Source organism: Engystomops pustulosus, chromosome 5, assembly GCF_040894005.1.
Source record: "Engystomops pustulosus chromosome 5, aEngPut4.maternal, whole genome shotgun sequence".
In the NCBI taxonomy this organism is placed as follows: domain Eukaryota; kingdom Metazoa; phylum Chordata; class Amphibia; order Anura; family Leptodactylidae; genus Engystomops; species Engystomops pustulosus.
Genome location: NC_092415.1, coordinates 9,261,585 through 9,277,767, shown reverse-complemented (window position 1 = coordinate 9,277,767; position 16,183 = coordinate 9,261,585). Strand labels below are relative to the sequence as shown.

Here is a 16,183-nt window from a genome sequence, read left to right as displayed (position 1 = left end):
ATAGTAGTTATATTCTTGTACATAGGGAGCAGTATTATAGTAGTTATATTCTTGTACATAGGGGGCAGTATTATAGTAGTTATATTCTTGTACATAGGGGGCAGTATTATAGTAGTTATATTCTTGTACATAGGGAGCAGTATTATAGTAGTTATATTCCTGTACATAGGGGCAGTATTATAGTAGTTATATTCTTGTACATAGGGGGCAATTTTTATTAGTAAAAAACAAACATAAATACAGAAATACTTTTCCATCAAAATAAATCATAGATCATTCAGTATAAATCATACATGTTCATAAAAAATAAAATGTATATTAAATGTAACTTAAGAGTCCATTTTAGCTGAAAGGGAAACAAAAAAACAGAAAAAAAACAAATGCTTCCACATTATATAATCAGACATATTTCACTCCAGATGAATGTTCCTCCAAAGTCTTATATTCTCCCCCTTTTTCCTGACCTCTAATGACCGGATCCACCTGAGCTCGGACATGATGAGACTTATGGCCTTATGATGGTGGAAGTCCTCGCTATGGATGGACACTCTGGTTCTCATGTGCCAGTGGTAGTACTTGATGACCTGGATCACTATATACATGGTCTCCTGGTTGGTGTTACTTACAGTATGTGTCACACCATAGAGGATCTCTGGGTACCTGAGGGACTGCAGTGATGTTAGTCTTAGCTTGGTGGATATGTCACGCCAGATATTCCGTCCACCCCAGCACTCTGATATAAAATGGACCATAGTCTCCTCTGTCTGACACCCGAGGGGACACATACGATCTACCATACTGAGGAACTTAAGATTCCCCCTGACAAACAGTTTCCCCTGTAATGAGAGCCAGGCGATGTCACGAAACTTATGGGGCAGCCTCCGACCATTCAGAAACCTCAGGCTGTCCTTTAGGGTGGTGGTTGGACAGTCTGGAAGTGCCAGCTGCAGAGAATAGAAGGTCCTACAGACTCTGGAGTACAGATCTCTCCTGGTATTACTTTCAATAAAAGACTTATCTATCCCCCATTTCCGTAAACACCTGAGACCATACTCCAGATACTGGGGGAGGAAGCCAGGAGTCCATCGGCCCCTCTTGAGACTGCCGCCTCGCACCCAAGACTCTGCAAAAGGCAATATCCAGTCCCTGACACTACTTACCCACAGGAGACCATTATTTGAGTCCAGGCTACCGAAATTAACTTTCAGAAACACTGAGTCAAAGAAGACCCTTGGATTTAACATATCCAGCCCACCCTCTCTCCTCTGCAGGTAGGTGATCCCTCTTTTTACTGGGTTCAACCTGTTCCCCCATAAAAGTTGGAAGAACAGGCTAAAGAGCCTAGCGGAGGAAGATTCTGGCAAAGGAAAGACAACAGAGACGTAGAGGAAGACAGGGACCAGGTAAGTCTTCAGCAGAGCAACCCTTTCTCTATAGGTCAGCCTCCAGTTCTTCCATCGCTGAACCTTTACATTTCCGGCTTCCAACTTCTCCCCCCAATTTAGTGCAGAATTATCTTCCCTCCCGAATTTAACCCCAAGGATTTTAATATGGGTGGAGGCCTTTACAAACTGTGGCAGATCAAAGCCAGGAGCAGTATCCAATGTCCAGAAAGCTTGACTCTTCTCAAGATTGACCAGAGACCCGGAGGCCTCTGAGTAACTTCTGATGGCTGCAGACAACATCTCCACCTCACGAGGTTCAGATATCACCACAGTCACATCATCCGCGTAGGCAACAACATCCAGGGGCAAGCAATGGGGGACCTGCACCCCCTGAAAATCACACCGCTGCAGTGATCTCAGGAATGGATCTATAGCAAACACATACAGCAGTGGACTCAGGGGGCAGCCCTGCCTCACCCCCGCCTCTACCCTGAAAGTGTCACCCTGCCAACCATTGATCAGAGGAAAGCTCTTCGCCTCTCTATATAAAGTTCTCAGCCAATCCACAAATTCTCCCGGAATACCGTACTTTGATAAAGTTGCCCATAGATAATCGTGGTCAACCCTGTCAAAGGCTTTAGCCTGGTCCAGACCTACAACATATCTCCCACACCTCAGAGCTTTACATCTCTCAAACATCTCCCTTATCGAGAGGACTGCTCCAGAGATGTTCCGCCCTCTTACTGTGCCGTACTGAGAGCCTGCCAACAGTGCCGGGGACAAACAGACTAATCTAGAAAAGAGGATTTTTGCCAGAATTTTCCTATCAACATTCAAGAGGGCGATGGGCCTCCAGTTCTTGATGTCACTTGGCTCTTTCCCTTTGGACAGCAGAATTAGCGATGAGACCCTCATGGATGGAGGCATCAGGTGATTTTCTAGACAATTTCTGTAAACATCCACAAGGATTGGAGCCAAGAGGTCTCTGAACTTCTTATAAAATTCTGCTGTAATACCATCTGGACCTGGTGCCTTCTTCAGATGTAACTTATCAATGGCCTCTTTTATCTCCTCCACTGTTATTTCTGCTGTCAAAGGAGAAAAGTCCAATTCTCTAGTATCAGGGCCTGGAGTTGCCTCCAAGAATTGGGTCACTTTTTCATTATCCAAAGCCTTCTTCTGAAACAAGTCAGTATAGTACGATCTCACCACTCCCAGGATACCCTCCCGAGACTCTTGTAAAACACCCTGGGAGTCAGTGAGACCTGCGATCAGTTTCTTCTCTACACGCTCCCGGCAATTCTCAAATGGATCCGGTGCCCCTCGGGTTCCATAGTCCCTTTCCACTACCAGGGAGGTGTACCTACTGTACTGATACTGTCTTATCTCAGATTTCAGCCGGTCAATCCTTTGTTGGTCATCCCCACCCGCCGAATAGAGTGACTCCAATTCTTTACGCAGTCTCAGATACTGGCTGTACTTACTTCTCCCCTTCTTAATTGACAGTTTCTGTAAGAGGGACCGGATCTCCTCCTTGACGTCCTCCCACCAGTCAGCCATGTTGTCATAAAAATCCACTCTGTCCAGTTGGTGCAGCAAAAAAGATGAAATGTATTCCTGGACAGAAATATCATCTAACAGACTAGAATTTAGTCTCCATAGTCCTCTTCCAACATCAGGATACTTAGAGGAACCCAAACAAAAATATAAGGCAAAGTGATCCGAATATGGGACATTCCTTTCCATTCTCTCACTGATGGCTTCAGTAGGACTTACCAGAGCGAGATCTATCCTGCTGCTGCGTCCTGCACAGGTGTAGGTGAACTTTGGACTCCTACCACCCTGTACAAAAACATCAGACAGGCCAGCCTGCTGAATAATACTGTTAAGGACCTTACAGTCTCTGGTAAGAGGCCTACTGTTCCTGTCCCTGGTGGTAGTGGTGGCATTAAAGTCCCCGGCCATGATGACAGGAATTGATGTGAACAGATAAGGCTTTACATCGTTAAAAAGCTGAGTCCTTTCGGTCACTGTCTGTGGGCCATAGATGTTAATGAGCCGGAGTCTTCTGCCTCTGATGGTGACCTCTAGCAGCAGGCACCGTCCCATCGATATCTCAGTGAGTCTGTGGACGGTGACATCATGGGTGTTAAACAAGATGGAGACCCCGGCATAAGGCTCCACAGCCAGCGACCAAAAGGAAGGACCAGACTGCCAATCTCTCTCCGCCTCTCGCATGAGACCCAAGGTGTTTAAACGGGTCTCCTGTAAGAAAAACACATCGGCATTGAGATATCTTAGATGATCATACACAACATGTCTGGTCCTTCTAGCCCTAATACTGTTTACATTACTGGTGATCACAGTAAGATGGAAGTCTGCCATTAGAAAAAGAAGAAGAAAGACCATCCCCATCATCATAAGTCAGAGTCAGAGTTATCTTCCTGACTACCGGTTTCCATATCCCATACTGACTGAGACTCGGCATGAAGGGGTTTCCTTTTTGTGGGAGGATCCCCCCCTGGATCATCATCATACTCCTCCATCATGCGCTTCAGTTCTCTCTCTATTTCCTCCTCTCCATCTGACTCGGACAGTACGCTGTACCTATTTGTGGTTACAGTAACATCAGCCTGACTCTGCATTTTCATTTTAGAGGGTTTTTGGACGGTGGTCCACGCACTCTCGGGTTTTCTGGTGCTCTTATCCTTCTTCCTCTTTTTAACACTATGATTTCCCCCAGTGGTCGGTGTCAGTTCGGGGGAAGGGACAGGCACTGGCTGCTCTATAGGCTGCTCCACTACCTCCATGTCTCCCTCTGTGTTACCTGTCCCTGGATGGTCCGGGGTAGCACCACTAATATCTGGGGTCTCTGGCACAGTACACACTGACCCTGACAATAGGGCCTCCTCCTCCTGCTCCTCTTCTGGTACATCTGCCCCTTCCATTAGGTCTTCATCGGGGAGGTCCCTACAGATGTTGTGCCAGGCTTCAGGACAGTCTCTGTGGGGGTGACCGATTTGACCACAAAGGTTGCATCTGATGGTCTGGCAGTTGGCGCTCACATGGCCGAGGTCCCCGCACAGGGTGCACTTCACTGTGGTGCAGTTACTTGCCACGTGACCTGATCTCCCACACCTAAAGCATAGCCTGGGCTGACCGACATAGAAACACACACCCTTCTCTCTGCCAATAAAGAAGGAGTTGGGGAGGTGATGGGTGATGTTCTGGTTCTGATGTAATTTAACCAGGACCCTCCACCCCCCGGTCCAGATCCCATCCTCATCCCTGGTCTTGGTCATGTCTGACATGAGGGTGCAATGTCTCTTGAGCCATATGATGATATCTTGAGGGGGGACAGACTCGTTCCAGAACATTATGGTGACAATCGCTGTATCTAGTTTGGAGATGGGAATGAAACTAAACTTGTTCCACCCCTCAGTATCTCTATAACGGGGTTGTTGAGCCCAGAAACGGTCCAGATTAGACATCAGCTTGAAGCTAATGTCATACCCCTGTCTGTCAGGCAGATTTATTACGGCCAGGATGTCGGCTGGCTGGAAACCCATCTGGGTGCATAACATATCCCTCACCACGTGCCTCCTGTCAGGCAGATCCTCCTTAGCCCCTCTATGCCTAAACCTGACAACGTTCCTCCTCTTGAAAGCCTGGCCGGTGTAATGGGTGCTAGAGGAGAAAAATGGGGAACCCCGACTCCATGCATTCCCTGATGACTGACCCCTGTCCTGCTGTAGGGGATGTGTGGGCCGGGGACCATCAGTAGTAGGGGGCTGCTGACCACCCGGACCATGGGGCTCTGCTGTCTGTGGTGTAACTAAGGGGGGGAACTCTTCAGCCGTAGATTGACCCGCTCCCTCCGCAACAACATCAGGGCCCTCTGTGTCTCCAGTTTCCATATACTGCACCTGAGATGCCTGCTCAGCTAGGACATTATCCACAGAGACATCAGCAATTTCAGACACTTCAGTAACAGAAATATCAGCAATTTCAGACATATCAGCAACACTATTAAGAGCATTAAGCTCCTGCAGATCACAGTCCTGAATGTCCTGCTCACATACACCCCTCACCACACAGTTCTGTGTAAATACATCCTGAGGTGCTACAGAGTTACCTTCTGGTGGGAGTCCAGAGTCCTCCTGAAGTGCACTGCCACCTGGGACTTGTGGTGCCTCCTCCACTTCACTGCTGTTATCAGGTAATAGTCCACGGACAGCTGGAACTTGCAGTGCCTCTCCAGAGGTTGCTGGGACTTGTGGTACCTCACCAGTGGTTGCTGGGACTTGTGGTGCCTCACCAGCGGTTGCTGGGACGTGTGGTGCATCACCAGCGGTTGCTGGGACATGTGGTGCCTCACCAGCGGTTGCTGGGACGTGTGGTGCATCACCAGCGGTTGCTGGGACGTGTGGTGCATCACCAGCGGTTGCTGGGACGTGTGGTGCATCACCAGCGGTTGCTGGGACGTGTGGTGCATCACCAGTGGTTGCTGGGACTTGTGGTGCATCACCATGGGTTGCTGGGATGTGTGGTGCATCACTGGGAGCTGTTGCAGGACTTGGCTGTTGCTGTCTTTTCTTATACACGACTCCCTCCTCAAAAGGCAGTGTTGCTGGTTGCAGTATGGGTCTCACATGGGGCTGCGGGGTCTCACACCTGGATGATGAGGCCTGGTCTCTCTCAAACCTTTGTTGGTTCCTGTATGTCTCTCCCACTGGTCCCATCTGCTCAATGGTGGCCTCCATCTCCTGCACAACGTCAGCCAGTTGTTTGGCCAGTGAGTCCAGCTTCTTGTCTAGCAGGACCTGCTTCCCTGGGTTTGCTGCCCTCAGTTTGTAAGTGCAGTCTATCTGTTTCTGCAGGTGAAGTTTCTGGATTTTGAGTGTCTCCATCTTCCTCACCAGTCCTGGGATCTGTCTGGCCAGCTGGAGCTCAGGTGATGGGGGCTGCAGTTTGCTGCTAGGGTGCTGTTTGCTTGCAGGCCTGGATCCTGTAGCCACACTACCACCGCTCTTTCCTGGCCCCTGAGATTTTGGCACAGAGTCCTGGGACTTCTGGTGTTTTGCGGTCGCTGTAACTGCACTGGGGTCACAAACTGCTAATGGGCGATTGAGCCCCGGATGTTTTGCAGACACAACATTAGTGGTACCTCTAGATGTTCCTTCCTGGCCGCCTTTGGTCTCCTTTCCAGCTTGCAGGCCCCCAGACCTTGTGCGCTCCGCTGGTAACATAACTCGCTGCTGCAGGTTCTCCTGGATGGTCTGTCTCTCCAGCGATGTCCTTCTCTGCCTGCCCGGGGTGGAGGTGGATTGTCCACCTGAGGCCTGGGATGGAGGCTGCTGCACACTCTGCATGTTTCTTGCTCTTGGACTTTCCAACAGCTTACTTTTACTTTCAGTCATACCTAGCTTCACCAGGTTCTTACATGTTCCTACTTCCACACCGACTGTCCTTCCATTACTGGAACTTGCACTGCTGCCACTGCTGCTTCCTTCCATAAAGACTTTAGGATTTACATCCCTTTCTTTAGCTGGCTGGTTGCTGTTTGCCAGATTAGGCCTTGGAGCCTGGGCCTTGCTTGGGGAGCTTCCCCACCCAGGGTGGCCCCGCCCTGGGCTATCTCCAGACATGCAGAGGTCTCAGGAGCTCAAACCACGCACAACCTCACCTCTAGGAGGCAGGATTATAGTAGTTATATTCTTGTACATAGGGGGCAGTATTATAGTAGTTATATTCTTGTACATAGGGGGCAGTATTATAGTAGTTATATTCCTGTACATAGGGGCAGTATTATAGTAGTTATATTCTTGTACATAGGGAGCAGTATTATAGTAGTTATATTCCTGTACATAGGGGCAGTATTATAGTAGTTATATTCTTGTACATAGGGGGCAGTATTATAGTAGTTATAGCCTTGTACATAGGGGGCAGTATTATAGGAGTTATATTCTTGTACATAGGGGGCAGTATTATAGTAGTTATATTCTTGTACATAGGGGGCAGTATTATAGTAGTTATATTCCTGTACATAGGGGGCAGTATTATAGTAGTTATATTCTTGTACATAGGGGGCAGTATTATAGTAGTTATATTCCTGTACATATGAGGCAGTATTATAGTAGTTATATTCTTGTACATAGGGGGCAGTATTATAGTAGTTATATTCCTGTACATAGGGGGCAGTATTATAGTAGTTATATTCCTGTACATAGGGGGCAGTATTATAGTAGTTATATTCTTGTACATAGGGGGCAGTATTATAGTAGTTATATTCCTGTACATAGGGGGCAGTATTATAGTAGTTATATTCTTGTACATAGGGTGCAGTATTATAGTAGTTATATTCCTTTACATAGGGGGCAGTATTATAGTAGTTATATTCTTGTACATAGGGGCAGTATTATAGTAGTTATATTCTTGTACATAGGGGGCAGTGTTATAGTAGTTATATTCTTGTACATAGGGGGCAGTATTATAGTAGTTATATTCTTGTACATAGGGGGTAGTATTATAGTAGTTATATCCCTGTACATAGGGGGCAGTATTATAGTAGTTATATTCTTGTACATAGGGAGCAGTATTATAGTAGTTATATTCTTGTACATAGGGGGCAGTATTATAGTAGTTATATTCTTGTCTATAGGGGGCAGTATTATAGTAGTTATATTCCTGTACATAGGAGGCAGTATTATAGTAGTTTTATTCTTGTACATAGGGTGCAGTATTATAGTAGTTATATTCCTGTACATAGGGAGCAGTATTATAGTAGTTATATTCTTGTACATAGGGGGCAGTATTATAGTAGTTATAGCCTTGTACATAGGGGGCAGTATTATAGGAGTTATATTCTTGTACATAGGGGGCAGTATTATAGTAGTTATATTCTTGTACATAGGCTGCAGTATTATAGTAGTTATATTCCTGTACATAGGGGGCAGTATTATAGTAGTTATATTCTTGTACATAGGGGGCAGTATTATAGTAGTTATATTCCTGTACATATGAGGCAGTATTATAGTAGTTATATTCTTGTACATAGGGGGCAGTATTATAGTAGTTATATTCCTGTACATAGGGGGCAGTATTATAGTAGTTATATTCCTGTACATAGGGGGCAGTATTATAGTAGTTATATTCTTGTACATAGGGTGCAGTATTATAGTAGTTATATTCCTGTACATAGGGGGCAGTATTATAGTAGTTATATTCTTGTACATAGGGGGCAGTATTATAGTAGTTATATTCCTGTACATTGGGGGCAGTATTATAGTAGTTATATTCTTGTACATAGGGGCAGTATTATAGTAGTTATATTCTTGTACATAGGGGGCAGTGTTATAGTAGTTATATTCTTGTACATAGGGGGCAGTATTATAGTAGTTATATTCTTGTACATAGGGGGTAGTATTATAGTAGTTATATCCCTGTACATAGGGGGCAGTATTATAGTAGTTATATTCTTGTACATAGGGAGCAGTATTATAGTAGTTATATTCTTGTACATAGGGGGCAGTATTATAGTAGTTATATTCTTGTACATAGGGGGCAGTATTATAGTAGTTATATTCTTGTACATAGGGAGCAGTATTATAGTAGTTATATTCCTGTACATAGGGGCAGTATTATAGTAGTTATATTCTTGTACATAGGGGGCAGTATTATAGTAGTTATATTCCTGTACATAGGGGCAGTATTATAGTAGTTATATTCTTGTACATAGGGAGCAGTATTATAGTAGTTATATTCCTGTACATAGGGGCAGTATTATAGTAGTTATATTCTTGTACATAGGGGGTAGTATTATAGTAGTTATAGCCTTGTACATAGGGGTCAGTATTATAGGAGTTATATTCTTGTACATAGGGGGCAGTATTATAGTAGTTATATTCTCGTACATAGGGGGCAGTATTATAGTAGTTATATTCTTGTACATAGGGGACAGTATTATAGTAGTTATATTCCTGTACATAGGGGGCAGTATTATAGTAGTTATATTCCTGTACATAGGGGGCAGTATTATAGTAGTTATATTCCTGTACATAGGGGCAGTATTATAGTAGTTATATTCCTGTACATAGGGGGCAGTATTATAGTAGTTATATTCTTGTACATAGGGGGCAGTATTATAGTAGTTATATTCCTGTACATAGGGGGCAGTATTATAGTAGTTATATTAGTGTACATAGGGGGCAGTATTATAGTAGTTATATTCCTGTACATAGGGGGCAGTATTATAGTAGTTATATTCTTGTACATAGGGGGGCAGTATTATAGTAGTTATATTCTTGTACATAGGGGGGCAGTATTATAGTAGTTATATTCTTGTACATAGGGGGGCAGTATTATAGTAGTTATATTCTTGTACATAGGGGGCAGTATTATAGGAGTTATATTCTTGTACATATGGGTGCAGTGATACAGATTATTGTTGACATGCAGAAGATTATGAAAATGTTTGTCTATCCCTGTGATACCCTACATGTTATAACATATGAATATAATGTGTAGTATTTTTCGCCATTTGTCCTGTGCCCTTGTCAGGTGTGTAAATTCTCATAATGGTGACAATGTAGAGGATGACATTGTGACTCGTCCACTAAATCAGCCCCAGTATTTGGAAATATCCCTGTCTCTGCTTGTTACTTAATAATAGAGGTGACATACGGCTTCTCCAGGTGACCCCGGTTTTCCGTCTTTTCCATCTTTGCCTGCGATGCCCTAAAACCAAAAATAAATTGAGATTATAGTATAAGAGAAAGCAGCAAAAGAGACATCAAATATTGAAAGCAGCTTTGCAGATATATCATTCTTTTAGGGAAGATTTGTATAGATTGCGTTTCTTTTTAAGGTAATTTGGAATCCATCGGACAAAAGTTTATTCACAAAAGTTATAAATGATATCAGTCCTTTTCGTATGTTGTGAGCTGCTGGACTAAAAAATATAGATTTATATTCCAGGATTGTAGCTTTGCCAAGTGTTAGACTTGTGTGTCCTCCTTCCATGGGTGGACATCAATCAGATTCAGATTTTCTCATAAAATAATTAATGTGTCATGTCCAATATGCGAACAAGGTCACAAAAATGCAGAACCCGCAGGACCGTGCAGAGCGAGGTGATCTGGCCAAACTTTTTGTCTTTTCTAACTTTTTGTCTATTCAATGAGAAGCCTGATACATATTTAACTCAAAACAGAGCAGAGCAGGTAAATGCAAAGCACAAAGAGGCTGCTGTGATTTCATGTGATCAGACATATGCATGGTGTACAGATAATGTAAGGAGACTAAAGGACCTGTGATGATGTCACCCTGGTCACGTGACATGCTGAGGAGAGGCATGGGATATGGGGAGAAGTAGATGGGAGGGGCCAGCCAAGCAGGGCAAGCCTCCTCTGATGCCAGGGAATATAATAATAAAGTTGATGTATGTGGATGAAGGGAAACTATTTTTAGCTAAAATTGTCAGTTAGTTATTAGGGCTCTATTGGAACCTGTCACTGGCTGTATTTGTGCAATTGTGAAGACATGTTCCTTTTAAACGTTAGCTTTGAACACTCTTACAAAAATCTTTTCACAATAAAGGATGTAAACCAAGTGGGTTGGTCAACCTCCGCCTTTAAGAAACATGTCACACTCACCAGCAGTCCTGGTATTCCAGGGGGACCTTTAGGTCCTGGTGGTCCTTCCTTCCCCTGAAACAAAGACCAAGAATTTTAGAGGACTATGTTCATGGTGGTCATTAATCAATCAATCAACCAAACAACCATAACGATATCATATCAATAACAGTATTTATCTACAGATACCCAACTGCCCAGATCAGGGGCAACAAGAATTGGATCGGACAACTTTTATGGCCCTTCTTCTTGAGAGCAACCACATGAAATTAGCCATTGCTTATGTATTCTCAAGGCGGGGAACAAACTCTGGCCAGATCCTACTAAATACTTGACTGGACATATGGGAAACCGGAACGTTGTGCTTAGGTTTTCCACCATCCGTCATTGGGAAGAGTTTGGGGTGTGTCCCACACCCATTAGATTCTTCAAGACTTGGCCTCCTCCATACTTCTGTATCAATTGTTGGTTGCTAGTAGTCGTAGCAATTAGATACATCCAAGAACAAAGCCTCTTCTACCGGTATATTACATGGGACATCAAAAGTTTTGGTGTTCCTGTTAAGTCCAGGAACTTCAAGCTTTGCTCCTACAAAGCTCTTTTATAAGGTCCAGGCTAGTGAAACCAGGACCTTCAAGCTCCACCGTAACTCTGCCTCGCTTATCTACAATGTCCAAGTAACATCAACTCTACTTCGGTTTTCAACGAGTCTCCTTGTTGTTACGGCATGTGCCTTTTACAAAATAGTAGTACAGGCAGTCCCCAGGTTACGTACAAGATAGGTTCCATAGGTTTGTTCTTAAGTTGAGTTTGTATGTAAGTCGAAACTGTATATTTTATAATTATAGATCAAAATGAAAAAAAAAAAAAATGTCCCCATTGACAATTGGAGCCTGGGGCTATCGTAAAGCATCTAGAGAGCTTTACCAGAGGTCACAGTGGTCAGAAGGGTCTGTCTTTAACTAGGGGTCGTCTGTAAGTCAAGTGTCCTTAAGTAGGGGACCGCCTGTATTTTACATTATGGGGCAGATTTACTTACCCGGTCCATTCGCGATCCAGCGGCGCGTTCTCTGCGGTGGATTCGGGTCCGGCCGGGATTTATTAAGACAGTTCCTCCGACGTCCACCAGGTGGCGCTGCTGCGCTGAAGTTCCCCGGAACGCACTGGAATACACCGAGCCGGGCTGAGTGAAGGTAAGTGCAAGTTCCGCGACACATTTTTTTTTCAATGTGGAGGTTTCTCCGAATCCGTCGGGTTTTCGTTTGGTCACGCCCCCCAATTTCCGTTGCGTGCATGCCAGCGCCGATGCGCCACAATCCAATCGCATGCGCCAAAATCCCGGGGCAATTCATGGGAAATCGGCGCAAATCGGAAATATTCGGGTAACACGTCGGGAAAACGCGAATCGGGCCCTTAGTAAATGACCCCCTATATGTCTTAGGGTTAGTGAAGATCTGGATGACAACTAATTTAGACACTAATTATTTTTTAATATCCTAAAATCTTAAAATGACCCACAAATGTCACATAGAATATCTCAGGGTTCCTGCTTCCCTGCTTTAAACATTGGACTGATCCTTTCACCCCCTCCTGCAGTGGAACAGTCCACTTACTTTATAGTGAATATGTCTGTATTTTCTCATCTTTTTAAGGTTCAGGATCTTTTATAAAACTTTCCCGAAAAAAAGAGGAAATCTTCTAATTTCAAAGGAAATTTTATAATTAGATTTGTCTTTGTCGTCCGACCTTTGGGCCACTGTAACGTTGTTCTGTCTGTAACGTTGTTCTGTGACCCTCTGCGGATGTGACGGAGCTTTCAATCTATTTTATAATGGGGGTCGTTAGTGAGACTCCGCGGAGCTGCCAGAAGCACATTTATGGGTGATGGGACTTTCTCTTGAGTCTTCTGATATTAGACATTGGACAATTATCAGAATCTTTCCCTGATAGGATCTTTATTCAAAAATTGCTCCAAATCGTGTCCTCTGGGTCCTAGCAGGCTCTGCCAGTGCTGTTATTCTTAAAGGGACCGCACCTTGTTTGGCGTTCAGTACCAATTATTGACAATCACTTACATCTGTAAAAGGTCCTGAAAAGAGGTGTTTAGCTTTTCAATAGTACGTTAAAAAATAGGAGAAACCCCCCCCCCCCCCATTTCTCCATCACTTTGGTTCAAACCCAACGTTACTGGTTTCTTCTAGTCCCTGCTCAGCCAATCGCTGGCCAAGTTGGGTCACAGATCCTACAAGTGATTGGCTGAAATTTTCCTATATCAAGAAAGGATCTGATTAGGAGCCCAATCAGGTGTCCATATAGTAGCGACCCTGGAGGGGTCCAGGATAATTTGTTTTTGTTGGTTGCTTCGCATAACCTTCTTATAGTCTGGTACTAGAGGCTTTATTTTAGTTTTTTCTATGGGGCTCATTGCTTTTGTTTGCATCGTGCGTTGATGAGACCCATATTCAGTCATGTTACAAGATGTTACAATATGAGATTCTATAGCAAGTATTAGATCCTTCAGAACATTCACATTCATTTGCAGCGGGCGGGGGTCTCAGCATGCACACAGTAAGACATCAGACAATCCATGCACATCACAGTGTAACTTACTGTCTCTCCGGTGGGGCCAGGAGGACCTATGGCGCCAGGTAATCCATCAGGACCCTTAAATGTTACAAGATAAAGAAATTAGTGATAGTAATGGAAATAATTGTATTACAAATAATGGCATTCTTAGAGGTAACGAGCAAGTGACAGAATGATGCAGAATGAAGCTTCTTTTGTATCGATTTGTGTAAGACTTTGCCACTTGCTCATTAATAGCATTTTCCTATACAGTAACAGCCCAGTCTATGCTTTCTCCCGGGGCCAACATCTGCAAAGAGTTTGTATGTTCTCTCCGTGTTTGTGTGGGTTTCCTCCGGGTCCTCCAGTTTCCTCCCACACTCCAAAACATACTGGTAGGGTTATTAGATTTTGAGCCCCATGGGGACAGGTCTGATTTGGGAGCTCAGTGCAGCACTGCATAATCTGCGTGCACTATATATATATATAAAGTAATTATTATTTCTCTATATCCCGATATAATTAGGTCTCTAATTCTACAATTCTCTAATTAGTCTCTAAACTACACTGAAGATGTCTTGGCACCAGTTTTCTTGACATGAGGAGCAAAAATCATCCCTAGTGAGTTATAATGGTTTGGCGGATTAAGCTGCCGCTGAAAATCACCTCCTATTTTATCCAATTGTACTTGAAGAAGGGCTGATTAGCCCGAAACGCGTCTACTATGGAATAAAGCATTTTAACCTTCTTGAAGACCCTTGTCCAAATAGCGCCGTTCCAGCCCTTTTTTGGTTTTCTTACCACGGCTTCTGTCTATTTGAAAAATTTGTTCTCTTGTATTTAGGAGAACAAGAGCAGGGCACTCCACCCTCCCTTTGTATTCTGAGCTTTGCAGTGATACAGTATACAGATGATAATGCTCCCTCTAGTGGCCACCAGTAGTACAAATATAATAAGCTCACAGGGGGCAGGGGAATAAGCCCTAAAAAATCCTAATATTAATACACAGTAATTTACATTCATCTTTTTTTGTTACTATGGTAACATTTAAGTCATCAGTTTGTCAGTCCCGTGAGTTACTTCTATAACATTTGGACTTGTTTATGCAAATACAGTAAATTATTTTAAACAAATGTGAAAAAATACAAAAAAAACCCCCATAAAAACATAAAATAAACTTGAGAATAAATCATCTTACAGGAGGTCCGGTGGTACCCGGTGGTCCATTAAATCCAGGTCTTCCTGGAATACCCTGGAATATGATATAACGTGGTCAATGATTAAATCAATAAATGACATCAGACATATAAGAAAATTGTCGTTACAGGTGAATTTCTATGTTCGTAGATTGAAACCGGATCAGTGTCTCCAATAGAAGAGGGACGCGGCTTAATACAAGTACGAGAGAGTAACACATGGACTTATGGCTCCAGTCTTCCTCATTGGTCAATGGCTACAATGTAATGCACAGAGCTCCAGGATTGGACATCTTAGAAGAAGACTCTTCCTCTGGGGCATTTGTTCCAACCATGTATTGGGCTGGGTTCCCATCTGCACTAGTCTTTTCCATCGTTCTGATCAACAATGAAAGCCTAAAGAACCCATTGACTATGATGGGGGGCAGAGGACTACCTCTGGAGAGCCGTAAACCGACGACAGATGAATCTGGGACAGAGACGGGGAAGGTGGCCTTACACATGTGGCCGGCTGGAGAATCTAGCTTGACGTCCGAGGCTTTCGAGGTTGGTCCTGCACTAACTGCCCAAACATCAGGTTGGTTTTGTAATTAAAAACATTTTATGATAAAAAAAAGCTTGAATAAGTGTAGAAGGTTCTTTGGAGGAGATGGTGGAGACGGAGCTGGATGAACCATGCAACAAGTCCCGGGAAGGTTTTGTCGTGACTTAAAGGATATCTACCACCTGGATGAAGGATTGTAAACTAAGCACACTTACATGAGGGTATGTGTCCCCTCTGGCAGGATCTCCTCTTCTTCTAGCTTCTTATGCCCTAGTTTTTACAATAAAAGGCTTCTAAAATGACACAAATGAACCTAAGGGGCTCTGGGCTTCATAGGTGTTAATGAAGCCTGGAGCCCCTACAGCTCATTTGCATAATTGTTAAAGCCTTTTTTTTTTTCCTTAAAAATAAGGGCATAGGAAGCTTAAAGAAGAGCAGATCCGACTAGAGGGGCACACACCAGTATGAAAGTGTGCTTGGTTTACAATCCTTCATCCCGGTGGTAGATGTCCTTTAACAAATCAGTGATGTTGACCTGAACTAGTAGGTCGTAACCCTTTGTGAACCTCCAAATTCATGTTCTTGAGCAGCCAAGTCAATCAATCCGGCATTCACTATGTGCCTCCATTCCCTTACCACAGGATAAGTCTTATCTGAGTAATGGGTGTACCACAGGTGGGCTCCACAATGATCAGAAGATTGGATCAGTACATGTGCCCTCTAATGCTCCATATAGATGGATCACTGGGTTTTATGCCCTCAAACAGCTTATTTCACTCAAAGGGCTTTCGGCGCCGGCTTTCTATCACAGGTCCATGGACAGGCATGCACTCATTACATTTGCATAGAGTATTCAGTTCT

At 43.9% G+C, this 16,183-nt stretch overlaps 1 protein-coding gene across 2 annotated transcripts in view; it reads right to left on the bottom strand.

The window, feature by feature from the left end:
* Window positions 1-16,183, bottom strand: part of COL22A1 (collagen type XXII alpha 1 chain) — a 315,022-nt gene that overhangs the window by 32,107 nt on the left and 266,732 nt on the right. For both annotated transcript variants that reach the window (XM_072151139.1, XM_072151140.1), the window contains 4 exons: window positions 14,781-14,834; window positions 13,628-13,681; window positions 11,039-11,092; window positions 10,068-10,121 (listed from right to left, as the gene is read on the bottom strand). In XM_072151139.1, coding sequence (XP_072007240.1) covers window positions 10,068-10,121; window positions 11,039-11,092; window positions 13,628-13,681; window positions 14,781-14,834 — 216 coding nt within the window. The remainder of the gene's footprint in view (window positions 1-10,067; window positions 10,122-11,038; window positions 11,093-13,627; window positions 13,682-14,780; window positions 14,835-16,183) is intronic.